The sequence below is a fragment of the Alligator mississippiensis genome, chromosome 5, assembly GCF_030867095.1.
Source record: "Alligator mississippiensis isolate rAllMis1 chromosome 5, rAllMis1, whole genome shotgun sequence".
Taxonomy (NCBI): domain Eukaryota; kingdom Metazoa; phylum Chordata; order Crocodylia; family Alligatoridae; genus Alligator; species Alligator mississippiensis.
In genome coordinates this window covers 49,597,619-49,616,537 of record NC_081828.1, presented here as the reverse complement: position 1 = coordinate 49,616,537, position 18,919 = coordinate 49,597,619, and the positions used below count along the sequence as shown (strand labels likewise).

The window sequence follows — 18,919 nt, the reverse complement described above, 5'->3', positions numbered from 1 at the left end:
TCCCAAATTTAGCCCTGCCTCATTCAGGGTCTACATTAGGGCAATTTAGCTACCTTGTGTCATTACAAAATCATGCAGACATGGCAGTTAAATCAGTATAGCCTCTACAGGCTCCCAAGTAGCAGCTCCCATCCCCCTTTACAGCATTTATATGTGTTTGTCCATACCCAGGGTTAGAGGATGTAGTGCTCCTAGCTATAATGCTTTTTCCCTTGCACACACCAAACCTATGTGACAGTCACAAAGAAGCCTAAATCTGGACCACTCTGCTTACCTAATTCAGGACATAGAATGCAACATCCTTCAATGTATAGCTGGAAATCCAGTCCAACACCCCTTTCCCCATCCCCAGCAGCTTTCAGGAAGATGTTCTATAGTCAAACGTAAGATACTGAGCTCATACAGGAGCAGCAAGATTAAATTCACTGGCCTATGTTATGAAGGAGGATAAATTAGATCAGTGGTTCTCAACACTTTTAGACTCAAGGCACCCCTCAGAAAATGCCAGCTCTTAGTTTTCACCTTTTTTTGACTATGGAAAAATAATAGAGCAATTTTTCTGTTGCAAAGAACTCAGAAAGATCATAACTATTGATTTGTATTTGAAATCTCTGAGCTTATAGCGTGAATCAGACCTAACAGGGTATCACAGAGCACTGAGGTGCCCTGCTCCCAAAGAGGGGAAAACTCTAGGGAGGAAGCCCTAGCAGGGAAAGAGAAGCCCAGCTGTGGGTTGCCACGGCAACCAGAGAAGGTCAGCTGACCAGAAGGGGCAGGGCCTGGCTCCCTTCATAAACCCCAGGGGCTGGGGCCAGAGGTAGTTTCCTGCCAGCAGCCCAAGAGGAAAGAGCTCTGTCTTGGAAGAGAGGGGAGGCCTGACTGCAGGAGGAGCATTTGGCACTGCTGAGGGATGGAGTAATCCCCGGGTAGGCTTGAATGTTCTTATGGCCAAGCGGCTTCCATTTAAGTTATAGCCAGAGGGCTTGTGTTTGTGTTGCTGTTTGTTACACCGGTGGTTTGGGAGGGGCTATCAGAGGTTGGAGGAGGCCTCATAGGGGACTCACAGCGGAGTGAGAGGACCCCAGTGCCAGTGAGGGTGCAGCATTTGGGGTGCATAGACCCCAGCCCCAGAGAGGGGCAGTTGAGATGCCCCAGAGAAGGGGGTGTTACTGAGAAGCCCCAGTAAGGGCATGGTGAGCCCCTAGGGGGTGGTGTGACAGAGAAGGCCCTGAGAGAGGGCAGCAGTATTGAGGAGCACCCTGAGAGGGTGCAAAAGCCCCAGAGAAGGGGACAGTTACTGAGAAGCCCCAGTGTGGGTGTGGTGAGCCCGCAGAGGAGGGGACAGCACTGCTGAGGAGCCCCAGAAGAGGGGGCAGTTTGTAGTTAGATTGAGACATAACATCTATTCCATCAGCAAGGTGTGGACTGTGGTGTAGGGGAGGAAACGGAGCCGCAGATAGCGCCCCCTGGCAGCGGGGCAGTACAAGGGCAGCCTCCTGCTAATTAACGCCAATTAATCAATTAATAACAAGGCATGGCAGGAGAGTAGGTGGGCGGTTGCCCCAGGAACAGGTGTGCAGGTCCTGTTTAGGTTGGCCCAGATCGTATACCTGTCACACAGGGGTAATATTGTGTGGTAACCCACAGCACCCATGATAGGATTTCAAGGAACCCCAGGGTGCCATGGCACTCTGGTTGAGAATCATTGAACTAGATCATATAGGTTTCCTTTGGCCTTAATATCTGAGTCTAATACTCTATGAAAAAAGCAGAGAGTTTTGTATTCCACAGTGTTGACAGTTTGTTTACCATGTGTCTGGAGAAAATATACTTCTATTGTAGATCTAAACAATGATTAAAAACCTTTGCTGGCAATGTCTGCAGATAATACAGAGACTGAAGGGACAAAAAATAACAAGGACAGGCTACAGCTAAAGAGAAGTCTGAATTGCCTGGTTAAATGACCAAAGTGCAAGAAAAGATGTCTTAATAGAGCCGAAGGCAAGGTAATAACCTAGAATGCACATTATACCTACAGGCTGGGAGACATTCATACAGCTCTTCATAAAGAGAAGAACACGGATATGTACAGAAAACCAACTTGGAATGAGTGCTCAGTGCAGTCCTGTGGCAAGGAGGACTAACATGATCCTAGGATGCACAAAACATGAAAATATCAAGTAAAAGTAAGAGTGTTCTTGCTTCTGTACACAGCATAGCCAAGAATGCTTCTGAAAGGCTGTCTCTTTTCCAATGTCCACACTTGGAAGAGAGGTCAAAGGAGTGCTACAGAAATGATCCAGAGGTTGGAAAGCAAGCCTTCTGATGGAAGGCTTATGGAGTTTAACCTTTTCACCATATCCAAAGGAAGCCTGAAGGGTGACTTGATCTCTGCTTATCAGCACCTACACATAGAAAAGAGATCTGATAGTGGAGGGCATATCAGTTCTGCGAACAAAGCCATGCCAAAATCCAGTGGCAGGAAGTCAAAGTTAGATAAAGTCAATCCTGAAATGAGATGAAATGTCCTTGTAGTGAGTGAAGGTAAGTAAACATTAAGAGAGCTTAGCAGCAGAGACTCTAAAGGGAGATTAGTTGTCTTCCTAAAGAACTGCTTTCATTTGGGAGAAATCCTCCTGCCTCTGTGGTGTGTGCTTGCATGCAGGGGGGTGCAGGATGGTGTCAAGATAGATAGTTGTGAAGCACAGAGAAAATCTACCCTGCCTTGGGATGTGAGGAAGCAAGGGTGAAACTACTTGCCTCTCTTACAATCTGATGTGAATTGCAATACTTTGATTATAATGCAATGTGAATAGCCATGAACATCCAAAAAAAAAAAAAAAAAAAAAGGCAGTTGCATTAGCCCCGGAGCCCCTCCCTCCTAAACCATACCCAGAGATTTCTGCTGGAAGAAGGCATCCCTGCTTACCCTGCCCTCCTTGTCCAACACTAAGCTAGCTACTCACCCTGTTATGACTGCTGAGATGTGCTCTAGAACAGCCAGCAGCCAAGGTGCTCCCAGCTGCCATGGCTCTCTGGGGTGGAAGGGGGAGCAGCTAGCAGCAGTAAGGCTCGCCAAGCTCCGGGGATGGATCTTGTGCCAGCTCTGAGGACAATAGGTATGATCCTGCTCCCTCCAAGGCTCATGCCAAACCAGACAAGCCTCTTGCCCCACATCACTATGAGAGCTGGGAGCAAAAGGCAGGGATGCTACCTCATTTCTGAGGTGGGAAGATATCAGGTTAATTTGGCTTGATTTCTTTTCAGTAAAGAAGATGCAGTCTGTCTATTTTTTTTTTCACCCATCTCTAAATCCTCAGGAATAGTTACAGCCAGAGACACAACACTAAACAGGGTGAACCAGTGCTCTGAAATAGTATAAACAAATCTTCTTTCTTCAATAATTCACTGTTGCATCTTGATCATGTGCTCTGGGTCAAACAGATGGCAAGAACAGATATTGGGAAATGACCTTCCCTTAGCTTAGATTTGGAGGGATCTGGTGGAGGTCTTTCACTCCTTCTCCAGAATGGAGCGCAGTTTGCTGGCCCGAGTCATTCAGTCCTGAGCCACTGCAGGCCCTTGGCCACTAGTGGTACCTGACTGTCTCCCTCTTTCCTGCCTGTACAGAGAAATGGTTTAGTCTTCTCAGACCTGAAATACATGAGTCTCACACAAACTACTAGGCTCAGTACAGAGATAAGAGGAGAAAATGAAATGGCTTGTGACACTCAGGAGGTTAAGCCAGGTAATCCAATGGTCCCTGCTGGAGTAGATCTCCATGAATTTATAATCTTATAAATTAAGTGGAATAGTGAGAGAGGACTCGAGTGTTCTAAAGAGCTAATATACAAGGCATTAAGATCTAGAAATGGTCTGCAGATAACAGATGAAACATTATAGCCCATAAAAATAATCCATGCACCTATGTTTGTTTGCATTTTCCAACTATGACTAGGACATTTGGCACTCTGCAGATGAATGGACAGTTAACTGGAATTAATGACCCATATGGCACAGTCTCAGCTGTCAAGGCCTACCAGTTAGTCATTAATCCACCAGAAATGCCCTACATGTCAACAATCACTATTGCCTAAGGAGAAGCAGCTGGAAGTAAGCTCAAAGACTGTTCAAATTGAACAAAACTCTTCTGAACTGTAATTATCAGGATGTGAGTCCCAACTCTAGAAGGGTCCCTCCTGGTCAGTTTTTGTAAGCACTTGTGTGGGGCAGCATGGGGGAAGCTTGCCCCGGCAATGCTCCTACTGAATGTGATGTGAGGATAAGCAGACAGTTCTGTGGCTCTCAGCCAAATGACTTTCACCAGCACTAAATTAGTCTGGAACAAACATTTTCAAAGTGAACCTTTTATAGCCCTATGTCATTTGGATTCCCTTCCATTAAAGGCTCACTTGCTCGCTCTCTCTTTCCTATTCCATCTTTTCCTGCTGTCCTTATTTCCATTCCTTTTCCATGTTTTTTCCCCCCTCTGTTCCTGTACTGCCTTTCTCTCTCCCTGATGCATCTTGCTTGATCTCTCCCATTACTGCTATAAACAACCTGGGGCTTTGGGTGGGTGCAGCTCAGAGGATCACCCTGGCTAGGAGATCACTCCAAGGGCATCCCTAAAATTGGAGCTAATTGAAAGGAAAAGTACAAGGCCTGTCACCGATGCACAAATCAATCTCAGCTTGAAATAGCAAACTAGGACAAGCAAGCTAGGGAAGCGGCTTAGGAAACTGCAATTCTTTCCTTACTGAATAAAAAAGGAAAAAAATTAAAACCAAAACCAGATTTCTCTTTAATCCATTAAAACTTCTTTTGGGGAAAAATAATGGAGTGAATAAGACTACAATACAGATTTTATTTCGATAGCGCTTTTCCCACTGAAGTGCCAAGGCATTTCCCAGCACAAACAAATGTATAATAAAACTGGCTAAAAATAATGTGAAGGTTGTTATTTTTAAAAAAAATGTAAAATGTTACCCTGATTTGATATACAGCCCATACCAAAGAAAACAGGAGGGAATGTGGTTCATTGCTAAATCCAAAGGGAAAGGCAAGCTGAAAAGCAACAGCCTTCAAGTCTGTCAGTGCCACAGCACCAGTGAGAGGCAGAACTTCCACTACTTCTGGTACACCCACATTCATGTTGGTGTCATAGATAGAAAGGGAAGAGGGGCTTGACCTGGTGTCCATTAATGTCAAGGGAAAGGTGCATTGAAAGAGGCTCTTGTTAAGAATTCCCTGGGCTAGTAATTTTCCTTACAGGTGGGAGTTTTCAGTGAATTCATTAAAGACCAGCTTTTGGTTGCTCCCTCAGTGGGCTTGTGCATCTGCATGGTGAAATGAGTAAATACAACCTCTTGGGGAGGTGATAGACAACCCCAGCACTTGTGCTCCTTACAGGCAAGATGAGGGAGGTTTCACCATGCAGCCAACAGTGGTGGACAATGGGCATGCCACAGAGGTACTGATTAATGACCAGAATGATGCTAGAGGGCATGGAGGAGGTGACATATTCTGGATGAGATAAAGCCCTGAAGCCTGGGGAGTTTATGATCGCTAAGGATTCCAGAGCTGTTTCTGTACTTCCTGATATTCTGTCTTCTGGCTGGCTGGATTGGGAGACCTCTCTCACCTTGCACTAGAGTACAATCATCCAGACTTGACTATACTAATCATGGTCTTTAAAGGGACCATGGTTTCTTATCCCATGACCTGGGTGAGCCGTTAACTCTTGTTAACTTCCTTATTTTCATCTCAATTGATCTATTCAACCCACTCATAATTCATTTAGAAGGGTCCCTTCTCCTTATTTTTTTTCCTTTCTACATAAAAGGTTTTCTGTCTACCAGTCCTTTCACAGTATCTGAAGGAGTAGCTTGTTGCCTATGAAAGCTTCATGCATCTCTGAAACAGTTCCTCTCAAAAGGTACAGACACCCTACTTCACCCAGTGTTAAAGTTGGAGTGGTTTTGCTACATTTGTATTAATCTCAGTTTGTCAACAGGTAACAATCAGAACACAGTAGTTACTGCCCTTCTGAAATGTTCCCTTTTTGAAAGAGCTCCAAATATTAATGTGCCCATACCATAGGGTAATACCTTGCCCTAGTTTTTGCCTCCTTGCTGGAGAGGCTAATCTTTGATTTCCTGCATATAGACAGTGGTGTCATTGCTAGTGGAGAATTGCTGTCATGTTCTGCCCCAGACATGATTGCATTTCATGAGTGAACACATTCACCCTTTATTATATGTATGGACTATAATGTACTTTGGGATCCTTTAAAATGAAAGATGCTGTAGAAACATAAAGCTATTAGTTTTATTATACTGCTAATGAGAGTTTCTACATGGAAGTCAGGACAGCTTTTTTCCAGTCTCCTCTGTCACTTTTTTTTGTGTGTGTGGTTATTTTTAGTCATGTGCTTACATATACACTGTGAGTATGTGTGTTGGTGTGTAATAATGGTCAATCTAGTTCTTTGCTGAAATACCACAGACTTGATCTTTTAGGCTAGGGACAGATAATACACACAAACCGGTTTAAGTGATCATAAACTAGTTTAAACCTGTAACAGAATAGATGTTCAGTGCACATAAACTAGTTTGAAAATGGCTGACAGCGGTTTGAAATAAACCTGGTTGAATGTAGTATCAGACTTAACTGATTTGGCTCAAACTGGTTTATGCAATGTATGTCCCAGACCCCTTGCTGATTTAAGCTAAACCAGACACCCCCAGCATGTTCTGTGGGCTGGGCAGGGCACTCTGCTCCACAGAAGAGTTGGCCCCTCCCTTCTGCTCCCTGGCTGGAGCTCCAGCAGACACAGCAGGGTCTGCCTGGCTTCCCCCTACCCTTGCTGCTCAAACAGAACTCGCCCCCTTCCTCCCTCCCATCTTCCACAGCATGGAGCCCAGCCCCATGGAGCCTAGGCATGTGGTTTGCTAGCTAACCGAGAGGGGTGTGTGTGTGTGTGTGTGTGTGTGTGTGTGTGTGTGTGTGTGTGTGTGTGTGTGTGTGTGTGTGTGTGTGTGTGTGTGTCCAGTTTCACTGGGACAGGCAGACAGAACATCGACCACTTAGGGCTTTTTGGAGCTAATCAACAGGTCAGCTGGTAAGCTGTTTAAGAAGAGTTTGAACTAGTGGAGAGAGGCTATTGTTTTGCTGATGGGGTGATTAAACACTTATCAACTCCCTGCTGGCTTGCTTGCCTGTCAGTTTGCTGAAGACAGTATAAGGAAGCAGGAGGGGGAGATTGAAAAGCTCCGTATCATCAACAGATGCATGCACTGCACACACCCACCTTGCATCAGAGTGCTAGCAGGGGGCTGGATGTGGCAACACTCCCACCCTTTGAGCAGCCAGCAGGGAAAAGCCTGGGATGGTGCAGGCAGACCTGCCTAATCAGAACGTCCTGCCAGGGCCTAGCCACATCCCCTCGGCTCAGTACTATAAAAGGGAAAGGAGGGCAGCTCTAAGTGCCCCGGCTTCTAGCCTGAGCCACTGCCGGCATGTGCTGGCATTCCCTCAATCCAGAGACAATGTCTGTCCAGTTACAAACCAGTTAAGCCTAGCCAGGTTAGACTAACCTGCAAAGATTGAATCCATTCAGGCTCAGGCTTTTTGAATGTCTGTCCCTAGCCTTCCAGTTGTATGTCTAAAACAATTAATATTTTTCTGAACTTCTATGGGGTATTTTATTCTCAGACTCCACTGGCATTTATACCAATATCAGACCTTCTAAAAATACTGTTATATGTTTGTTTTAGAGATGACATATGTTTTAAAATGAAATAAATGAAAGTGAAACCCCAGCACTTCTATCCCTAATAAAGATGGACCTCCACAGACTGCTGTGGACTGGCAATCATAGTTTTGCTGGGCTTTGTGGGATCCTCTGAATCTTGCTGTCCAGAAGATGGAGACATCAATATTACTCTGTACTTCTGAAACTCAAGATTTTTTACTGATGTTATCAAATGACATCCCTATGGTATAGAACTAGTTTTTTAAAACTAAGTTCACAGAGGAAAAAAAAAATAACATGAAGTGAAGCAAAGAACCTAATTTTGGACACCTCAGTTTGAGTGCTCAGACATATGCATACATGGCTAGATTCTCCAAACCAGGGCAGATTTTCAAGCACTCGGGACTTCCAATCCAGGTCAGGGTGAAAAGACCTCAGCTCCCATTTAATCATCAGAACAAGAGCTAGAAATCCCAAAAGGTTCACACTCACTAGGTTCCAATGTGACACTTATGCAAGAAATGGACAGCACAAAACTTGAGTTTAACAGGCCCAGTTTATGTCAGAATCTCTTCCTAAGAGCTTGAATTGCAGAGATGCTGAGCCCTATGCTACCACCTGAAGTGAATTGGTGCTCATCCCATCTGAAAATCACCCTCACCCTCTCCCATGGAGAGAAGAGATAGGTCTTGGTCCATAATTCTCCTATCTTAACTCCTGAACAACAAGGCCTCCTGGAGAGGATGAGGGAAAAGCAGCTTTCAGGGCTGGGAAGATACAGAAGTAGGAAAGAACAGCACCAGCAGTAGTAATGGCTCCTACTGATCGTGGTGTGAACAGCACAGTCTATATAACCAGGGAAGGAGATCAGCAAATTGATCTATCTAAAGTCACCAATCCCATTACCATAGTGTTTAACTGGGATGGCCAGTTTGCAAAAGGATTCCCATTGCTGCTGGAGAGCATGTGCCTACCACAGACAAACAGCCTGTCAGTGCAACTCAGCACCTCACTCAGAGGGAGCCCAAGCCATTGCAGATGCAGGGCAGGCACAGGTTCCTTCCAGCTCATGATTTATGTAGGGACTCCATCCTACTCTCAAAAATTGTAATGGGAGCAGGGCTGGCAGTTGTATACTGTATTTTCTAACAACCAACTCACACTTGAATAAAAATATGCACCCTGTTTTTGAAAGGCAAAATATTTTTTTGTTGTTTAAAAGATCTTATCTTGAGAATATTGGTAAGTAGCAGTAAGTGAGTAGCAGCTTCTGCAGCAAAGCCTCTGCTGGGGGAAAGAGAAAATGTCTACAACCAGCAGCAAGGCAACCTCACCTGCAGTACTGTAGTGTTACTTTTTCTCCCTCCCCTTTTTTCCCTCTTACCTCCCACCATCCCCAGTAGAGGCAGAAACTACTATTACTATATTTCCTCACTTATAATGTGCACCCAATTACAAGCAGCCAAATTATGGAAAAAAGTGTGTATTGTATGTGAGAACATATGGTGTATAAACTATAGGTTCCTCACAGACATGAAAAAACAAAAACAAAAAAAGGCACTTTACCAGAACAGGCAGCACATTATTTGGACCTGGCTCTACAACATCTCTATAGATTGGGCACTTCAGCAGAGCTTTTGGCACTTTTATCTAAAGCTGATTCAATTGGCTATTAGATAAAAGTGCCAAACAGCTCTGCTGAAGCACTTGATCTATACAGGTGTTGGGTGAGCCGGGTCAAACTAACGTGATACCTCTTCTGTGCATGTGCTGCACTTGGTGCGGGGGCACACCAAGTTTAACGTAAAGCACTGTTTTGGGGATTTTTTTTTTACTATCTGTAAGTACTCATAAAGCTCATGCCTTGTGTTGCTTCACTTACTTTGGCTGACTTGCACTAGGGAGGAATTAAATCCCTGATCTGCAAGTAGATATGCTAAGTCACTAGTGGGCAGTAAGAATGAGATCCATTCAACTTTAAAATCAACTTATATACAGTATACAAGCTATATGCGGTCTCTGCAGTCATCTCAGTTCTGGAAGATTTAAAAAGGACATCAATATTTCTATCTTCAGTGTATCTACTATTGTTACAAATAACCCTGAGACTCCATTAAAGAAATCAGAGGGAACAAAGTCTTCTTTTTGTTACCTTTCTGTATGTGAAAGCCCTTTGTGCCCAGGCAGACAGTGTCCCTTTCCTATCTTGCCTGGGTAGGTCTTTTACACCACCACACCATGAAAAAATATATCTTAGAAGATGGAGGAAAATGTACACCCATTAACGTGGCTTCTCAATCACATGTGTGTACACATCAGTAACTGTTCCCAGGTAGAAACTGACTAGATTTCAGGTGAACAGTGATCCTTTAATATAGTTTGGGAACTAATCCATATCCATTTACTCCCTAAGAAAGCTCAGCTTTATTTGCTTCATGTATCATGTGTTTTCTGAAACAGTATCTACAAAGTATTTGTGTGTTCCAGCACTGCCTATATGAGACAGATCATAGCCCCAGTCGTTCATACTCCCCCCCCCCCCCCCCACATGTATGTATTTCTTTCTTCCATATACTATTATTAGGAAAAAGAATGACAATCCTACCAATCAGCATTAGAGATGAACACAGGCAAAACCTTAAATCTCAACTCTGGGGAAACTTGGATTCAAATCCACTACTCATAACGGGACACTATCTGAATAAGTGGTAGAACTAAAATGTTGGGTCTGGACACATTCAAACTGTGGGGAATTGGGATCTGGATCTAGACCCAAACTACACAGTCCTGGCTACTGTTGTCAATCATAATCATCATCACCCCTTTAGGACAAAACTCAGCACCTTTCTTCAGTTCTTTCTCAGTTCTGTTTTTCTGCCTGCTTGTTCCTTCTGCCTTATTTATTTATTTATTCTATCTTGGATTCCATTTTTTTCGTTCCCCTACTCCTTTACAGTGTGACTTGGAACATTTTGCACTCTGCCACTATTGCTTCTCAGTTGCATCCTTTACAAACAAGGTTAGAGGCTTTGGAGCACTGGACATCAATAAATTACAGTGTTTCTTTTATTACTGGTGTTGGCCGTGACTGAAGAAGTATGCGACTTGGTAAATGAGCAGTTGTGAGGGGTAGGGAAGAGCTCTACATAGTTGAGGAATCTAGCATGGCACCCAAACCCAAGCAGAGAGAGAAAGGAGATTCCTTTGCTTAGTGAAGTTGTTTGGAGCAGGCCAGGGATACCCAGTGGTTAAGTGGAAAGTAACCAAAATATAAATGGAAAGGCAGGCATCTGTCAAGCTCCCCAAAACAGGCTGCTTAATGGAGAGACCCTCTCCATTAATGAATAGCAGGCGCCAAAGTTGCCTTGAGAAGTTTCAGCTCTGTCTCCCTTAGGGACCTGTTAACCAGCAGGTTGTGTCTGACACTAGGATGTACGGGGCAAAATCATGCAAAGCACTCAGCGCTCTGAGCTCTCTCTAGCTAAAAGCAAACTCTTTTACATAACTCTTAAGTGCTTGAGATGCTCCTTCTAGGCTGACAGGAACAATTTATGACTTTAAAATTTAACATGTGCTTAAGTATTGGACCTAGAACTGAATGCAGCAGAACTCCAGTAAAATAAATAGTGTGAGATCATGTAATTACACAGCATCTCATAATTCATGTGCATAAGAGTTGAATTAGGGATACACTAATAACATATATTAGTGTTAATATTCCCTAACTATTGAGTGCTCAACTTTGTAATCCTGGAGTGTCTGTGGGGGCAGAAATGAGGACTGTATTTCTGTGTCATGGTCTCTGTTACAAGAACACACATGTATGCAATACTTCTAGCTTCCTAACAAACTTTCCCCACAAACAGAGAACAAACTAAACCTCACTAAATACATTTCCTTCCAGACTTCAAAATGCCCAAGACTAGTCGTGTGCTATTTCAGCAGGATGAATGCATGTATATGTGCATGAAAATTTACAACTGCCTGAGTTCAAAGTGTAGTGCTAGCATTTAGGGAAGATCCATCTCTATTGACCTCCTTGAGGAGCCACACTGGACACAACTTGCTCTACCTTCCAGCTGTGGTCCAGACTAGGCTTGAAGTTCAACCATGTGTAGAACACCTCTCCCGTCGCTGCATTTGTCTGCAATATACTAACCCAGCATCACTACTTTACTGGGATAAGACTTAAAATTTGAAATGGGAAAGAGCGATCAGCCCAGGATTTACCAGGTGTCTCTCTCTGGATGAGCCAAAGGGAAGTATGGTCTTCACAGGAATGACAGCCACACAGCTGCTCCTGAGCTGGGCTCTCCACCAAAGCAAGACTTCCCACTCAGCAGCAACATAACAGAACCCAAGAAGAGGTGGTACCTGTGTCTCTGACAGCCATGTCCCTCGTGCTCCAGGAGACAAGTGTTTGGAATGGAAGTGCTGGAGGAGGAGGATGTCCTCATGGCAACTGCCGAGATACCCACTAAGGGGGAGGAGAAATTGAGCAGCACTGAGGCAACGCGATAGGGAAAGGAACCTGGGTTGTGAGTCACACTGATGACCAATGGGTTCCTCTGACAAGAGAGCTCATGTGTTCCTAAGGGAGAAGAATTAACAAGAGAGAAGACATTAGCCCAATGCTAGCACTGTTTAGCTTGCTTTGATTTAGTCCACAGTTCGGATTCTACCTGCTTGGTCTCCCATCTCCTCAAAGCAACTTGCACAGGAGTCCTCCAATGGAGCATTGCAGTGAAAAAGGCAGACGCGGCACTCTCACAGCCTGGGAGCTCTGTGAAAATCCTTCTGCTTTAAGCTAACTAAAAATTATACTTGGGTTAAAAAACCAGTCGACTGAGTCAATGCTGAGAGAAATGGGACAGTAGATCGAAAGAGCAAAAGGAGACCAAGTCTTGAGCAGAGTCCTTTTCCTGGTCTGTCGCAGAGAACAGCCTGTCTAAGCCCTCTACAAGAATGAGCTGGAGGGAGATGCTGTCTGGAAATGTGCTGAGCGCTCCCAGGAAGTGACAGGTGCTCTCAGCTCCCTCTGAGCTCACAGACAAATGGCCCATGACAATTTGGTACATTCATTAGAAGCTGACTGACAGAGCCTTGTTTTATCCCTTTCCTTTCACTTGTTCCTTAGACCCTTCCTGTCTCCCCAGTCCCCTTCAAACAAGGAAAAGAAAACCCAAAAAAGCAAAGAAGAGAGAAAGAGAAGGTCCTGGAGGAGGAAAGTGGGGAGAGACCTCACACCACTGCTTGCATTTGCATCTCAGTTCTTAGTGCACTCACCCAGAGAGTGATTGTGCCCACTCACATCACTCAGGTGGACAGTCACAGTCAGTTTGTGTTGGTCACCTGGGATGATGCCATCGGAGGCCAGGAAAACAAAGACTGAGGTAGCCACTCCGGGTCTGTCAAAGCACACCTGGGCAATAGGTACAATAGGAGAAGGGAAAGGCAGGGTAGGGATTGTGGTGAAGAAAAAATAGTTATGTTGGCAATTGCTTTGCAACCTACTTGAACAGACAAATAAACAGTCATACAGACTTCCTGCTTTTCCAACCTGGAAGCTTCAAACAGCTTTCCCAGTGCCTGTCAATAGTAACTTTGCCTTGCAGTAACTTTGCTGAGCCTGCCTAGATTCCTCAGACAGACCTGTCAGTTTTTCTCAGTCCTAACCTTCAACAACACTCATCCTAGCACCTGACAATCCAGTCTCAGGCTTCTCTCCAAGCTGGCTTTATACTGTACAACTCATTCCACTGTTTGAAACCTAGAGGTGACAGGCTGGTAGGGTTATAAATTGTACCATTGAACTGCTTCCATTAAAAAACAAACAAAACAAAAATAACCCACAAGCCTGAGAGTGGCTGTGAATTTGTGGCAGAAAGTAATGTCTAGCAGAAAAACCAACACTTCCCCTGACTTGTCTAGGAGGCTGCAGTGCACAGCAGCAAAACTGAGCATCTATCATGGTAGCTGCCTTTGGAAAGCAAGAGGATATAAACCCCTTGATGTTCAGATGCTCTTTGATCCAAATCCACCCCATGGAATGCTCTTGCTAAAACCAGGCTGGAGACAAGTGGCAACAGATTCAAATTAAAACAATATTTCACAGCAGGACAAATCCATTTAGCAGAACAGAGGCAAACTCACCAGGCTGTGCACTTAAGAGTCCTAAAGCACAGTGTTGGGGCTGGGGAGAAGAAACTTGACCTGCACTGTAGCCTCATGGCTCTTTTCACATATAATAATGTGTGTGACCATGGTGCCTTGAGTCCCTAAGCTGGACTAGGATTCTGCTATGTTAGGGCCCGCATATAAACAGACTAAGAAACAGTCCTTGTTCTGAAGAGCACACAATCAATCCATGAAGATCAGGCACCTAAAGGACAAGGTGCAGGGAATCCAAAAACAGAGAAGAGCCTGCAGAGCCAGGAAGGAATCCAAGTCCTTGTGAGGCCTCCAGGAACCTGCAGCTCTTCTGTGACTGCCCCAGCAAAGGAGGGTGGACACTGAAGTCCTGAAACTGTAGGTCCAGCCCTACTCTCCTCTGGCCTAGTTAGCTTTAGTATAGGTCACTCACTGTGGGAACCACAGCAGAGCTACACCTTGCATTAAACAGAAGGCATGAGCCCATGGAACGGGTTCCCCTAATCCTTCCTCTGCTCCTGCTAACCAGCTGAACCCCCTTGTTCTGCCATACTGAGGACCCCATAGAGGGATGGCATGTGTTATAACTTGCCCCACAATAAGCAAGCATCCAGAAGGCCCCAGTACAGTTCACCATGTTAGACAGGAATACAGTTATCACGGGGTGAGGCTAACTTTTCATAGCCACTCACTAGGGTCCATACAGAGCTCTTTTGAGCTGGTGCAGACAAAAGATCTTCTTACAAAACCAAACATGCAGCTTTTAATGAGGTTGGACAATTTCACATTTTAATTTCCTGTTTAACTTTTCTTCTTCCATTATTATTTCTTTTTTTTTCTTTTTTTTGCTGCATTTCTGCTTCCTGCCTGAGCTCTGAAGCTACCCATAAGGGGAACAAATACTTGCAGTCTCATCCAAAGCAAGCAGAACACGACCAAGAAATGCACAAAGATGTCTACTCCAGAGAGTTCCAGTCCTACAAAGCATGGACAGTTTAGATGAGCACAGCCATGTTGGGTGGTCAGTATGACTTCCCTTCGAAGAGCCAAATCCTCAGACAGCATGAACAGGGCAGTTACACAGACATCAGGGCAATCCTTTATTCAAACCAAATGAGCTGGGATGAAGCGCTTTTGTTTCCTTTCCCTTGATTGCACTCCCATGTAGGGACAAAGTAAAACCTGGCTCCGAGTTCCAACGACAGGATCTGGCTTACACTAAATATTCCCTGTTTATGCTCCCTTTTCCATACTACATGTTGGATCATGGTTGGCCATGTTTTAAGTCTTTTTCTCTTGTTAACTTCCTGTGTTACATTCTAGCATGATTCCTAGTGATCTTTGAATCCTTCCTTAAGCCAAAGTGTAGGAAACAGAGAACAAAGTGCTCCAACACGTAAAGTCATAAATGGCTCCCATCTGTGATATACTAGCCATACTGAGGTGCACTGTGGGAGCCTCATTAAGGTGCATGGACGTTTGCATGTTTTGATGGATGGCCATGCCCATACTCATCTACAGGCAGGATCATTTCTTTGCTCTTTAGCACCACCTATTGAAAACGTTTGAATACACAGAAAATGGAAGCATGTATCTCATTAGTGATGTGACTTGTACTGCCCCTAAAAAAACAGGTGCATCTTTAAGGATCCATGGTCCTGTAAGTAGAGGGCAGTACCCATGGTAGTGAAATAGACATGTGAGTGTAAACAGCTATTTGTGTTTGCACAGAAGGGTGCATAATTTTAATATGTGCTTGTGAACATGAATCTGTCTTCTCAACCCAATCTGTTAGCAATCAGACAAACTCTATAAAAGAAAAAGAAAATGGGCATATTTATTACTAGTCCATAAATAATTTTATGGGCAGAAAATAATAGCACTCCTAAAGAGAGCCTGCGGAGCCAGTAATGAAAGTCTTTAATATAAACAACCATGGAGGAAGGGAACTGACCACAAATTCCAATAAAATGGAACATGTTTTAACCCCTGGTGAGAAGCAGAACGTGAGCTTTCACCAAGGTGGAGCAAAGATAGGCTTCTCCGCCTTCTTGTTAGAAGTGGAAGAAATGAAGTGTATTTGCATTGTTGTAAACATAGAAGGAGTGATATAAGCATGCAGATACGTAAGAATGAAGACTAGGTAGATAAAGATCTTGGTAAACACAGAGAAAGTCAGGAATACAGGAGGAGCCAGAAAGGTATACTCCCTTTCACAGACTAATGATTGATGCTTCATTAAGTCTTCTGAATGCCTTAACAAAACAATCTACAACTACCCAGGGCAACATGCCCCTAATAAACTGTGCAAAGAGAACAAGACAAATAGCATCTTTAAGATAATACGAGGTAACAGCCACATAAAACTGAACCGTGATTGCGGTCAAAAAAATCAACACTATAAAAATATTATCTCCCTAATCAGTGTATCAGTTCTCTGTGTTTTCTCTGCTCAAATCCTTCCGATGCAACTAATATCTAGTTGGCAGAGTAGGGCCCAGAGCAGCTGGTTGGATGCTGGCATACCTCACACATTCATTCATAGTATCCAGAGCTCTCCCAAATGACAGAATTTCTGGTTATGGAAAAATAGGCAAGAGACCCCCAGCGTGGCTATCACAATGCAGCCTATACAGCCAGCACCAAGGAAAAATAAATGTGTTAAATTGTGAGCTAAATGTATTGTATTTGGAACTACTGAGGGAGATTATAAATATGGATTCATGTCCTCAGCTGAATTCACTGGGCACAAAACAACAACTTGGAGTCATTCACTCTCTTGGGTTCAAGCTGCATGACATGATGGAGTCACTTTACTGATTAATTACTTTTTTTAAATGAAAAGACAAAAGATTCAGCTCTTTCCCCTGAAGAACATCATAGATAAACTTTGATATGGACAGAGGGACAGTTATCTCAGAAACTCAGGCCCAGATCAAAAGAAGGGTCTGACTCATCTCTTCTGTAACTCATCTCTGAATGACTGGGAATCTCAGGCCAACCAGCTCAGCTCCCAAAAGCAGTCTGCCTTCTCAGAATATGCAGGGTTTGAGGGTTATAGCATGCATTGTGCTGCCACTTACACCAGAACAAGAGAAAACTGAGTGTGAAACACTGCTACATTTGTTTGCACCCACTGGGGCAAGCCAATGGTGAATCGGGCTCCCCAAGACTAGTTACTATTACTAATCTTGAATAATCTACCTTAGTATTGGTCCAGCACAAAAAAAAAAATAAAATAAAATCATAGTTTCACCCTGTTCTGGACACAGTTGATTGCACTTAACAGAAAATGGCCAGGAATGAGTTTTTTCATCTCCTAATCACTGCTGAAGGCTTCTCTTTCAGATATGGTTCTCTGTGTAGAGATCTACATCCTGGTAACCTTCAGAACAGGTGGGTGCAACAGGTTCAAATAATGTGGATGAAGCAAGGTATACAAATAGTACAGGCACAGGGCTCCTACGACTGACCTGTAGAACCCACAGATGCATCTGATGCGTGTATGATGCTGTTGAGTCTTGTCACAGGTAATTCATGATTACTCCAAGGTAGGGATATTGGCCTTCATTGATAAAAACCAAGGGCAAATAATAGGGAAGCCTGCTCCAGCCCTGACAACGTAGCCTCACTTACTTTGAGCCAAACTCTCTGATCATCGAAGAGCATTTTCTCTCCATTTTCATTCTGCATAGCCTCTTGGCTAGGGGCGCAGGGGAACCAAGCAGCAAGGGAGTGACTCTGCAGCAGATCCTGAAGGTGAGATTTGCATACCTGGAAAGGACAGATTTTCAACCTCAAAAATAACAGATTTTCTGCCCCAGCTCCAGGCCATGCTGTTACCAGGGCTGGGCCTGGGATCTTGCACCGGTGACAGCATGTGCAAGATCCTAGGATGCCCTACTCCATGGAAACTGTATGCAGCAACTGGATGCAGGGGCTACTGGGAAATGGAGTCCGGCCACCAGGTGGCATAATCCCATTAATTTCATGGAAAGGTTTGCAACACATACCAGCTGAGGATCTGGCTCAGTAATAGCTTCACAGAACCAACTTCCAAATAATCAATATCCAGGGCCAGGTGGTCAGCTTGGTCCTATTCACTACACTGATTTACACCAGATGCAGTGTAAAATTTTGACTCCTCTGACTTAAGGAACATTGGGTTTCAAGAAGCCTGTTCATTGTATGAGGACAGTTCAAAGTAACAGGGAAACAAGGGACTGCAATATGGCAATTGTCTCCAAGCTAACTCCCCACTTCCTTATCCCTTTTATAAGAAATATTTCTGTGATTCTCTATATTTATCTGAAATCCATATTTGGATATTGATGATTATGATGACTGCTCCAACAAAGTGCCAGGCATTTTACAGGTCAGTATAAGAAGCAATAATAGCACTTAACACAGTGCATCAATAGCATTATCCCCATTTCACACAGGAAAAATGAGGCACACAGCAGGGAAACAACCTGTCCAGGATCACCCAACAGGCGAGAAGCATAGCTTGGAAGAGAGTTGCAGCCTAGTGCTCTATCTGCCAGGCCACACTACTGTTCAGGAAAACACTGGCACATGTGGAGGAGGACCAAAGGATACTTTACAAATTAAGAAGATAATATATCATTTAAGAAGATGAGATGCAAAGGAACACAGAACCACAGGAACTTCCAGAACAGACAAGTGCTCTATCTAGACTGGCATCCTGTCTCAGAGCAGCTAGTGTTGGAAGCTTCAGGGGAAGTTGTAAATTACTCCTTATGTGAAGTACGTGTTAACATGCAAATGGGAAAAGGTTTTGCTAGCTAAGTTAGGCCCTTTGCCACGGGCAGCCCATAGACCACTGAAAAGAGGGCTGAAGTGAAACGTAAATAGTGCATGGATCTTGTGCTGGCTCTGCAGAGGAATGAATTTCCCTCCCAAGTCACTAATCTTTTTTGAATCCTCTGTAAAGCTGTTGGCCTCAATAAAATCTGGTGGCGGAGGATTCCAGGGCTAACTGTGTGGCTCCTGGTA

General features: G+C 44.1%; 1 protein-coding gene and 1 long non-coding RNA gene across 2 annotated transcripts in view; one reads left to right on the top strand and one right to left on the bottom strand.

Moving 5' to 3' along the window:
* The window catches only part of PAPPA2 (pappalysin 2), a 188,553-nt gene that overhangs the window by 72,540 nt on the left and 97,094 nt on the right, over window positions 1-18,919 (bottom strand). The window contains exons 11-13 of the mRNA XM_019500187.2: window positions 17,540-17,677; window positions 13,040-13,175; window positions 12,128-12,344 (exon numbers count right to left, since the gene is read on the bottom strand). Coding sequence (XP_019355732.2) covers window positions 12,128-12,344; window positions 13,040-13,175; window positions 17,540-17,677 — 491 coding nt within the window. The remainder of the gene's footprint in view (window positions 1-12,127; window positions 12,345-13,039; window positions 13,176-17,539; window positions 17,678-18,919) is intronic.
* Window positions 804-9,391, top strand: LOC109286339 (uncharacterized). The gene is made up of 3 exons (XR_002094342.2): window positions 804-926; window positions 2,039-2,186; window positions 3,959-9,391. It is a non-coding gene; the product is annotated as an uncharacterized LOC109286339 (long non-coding RNA).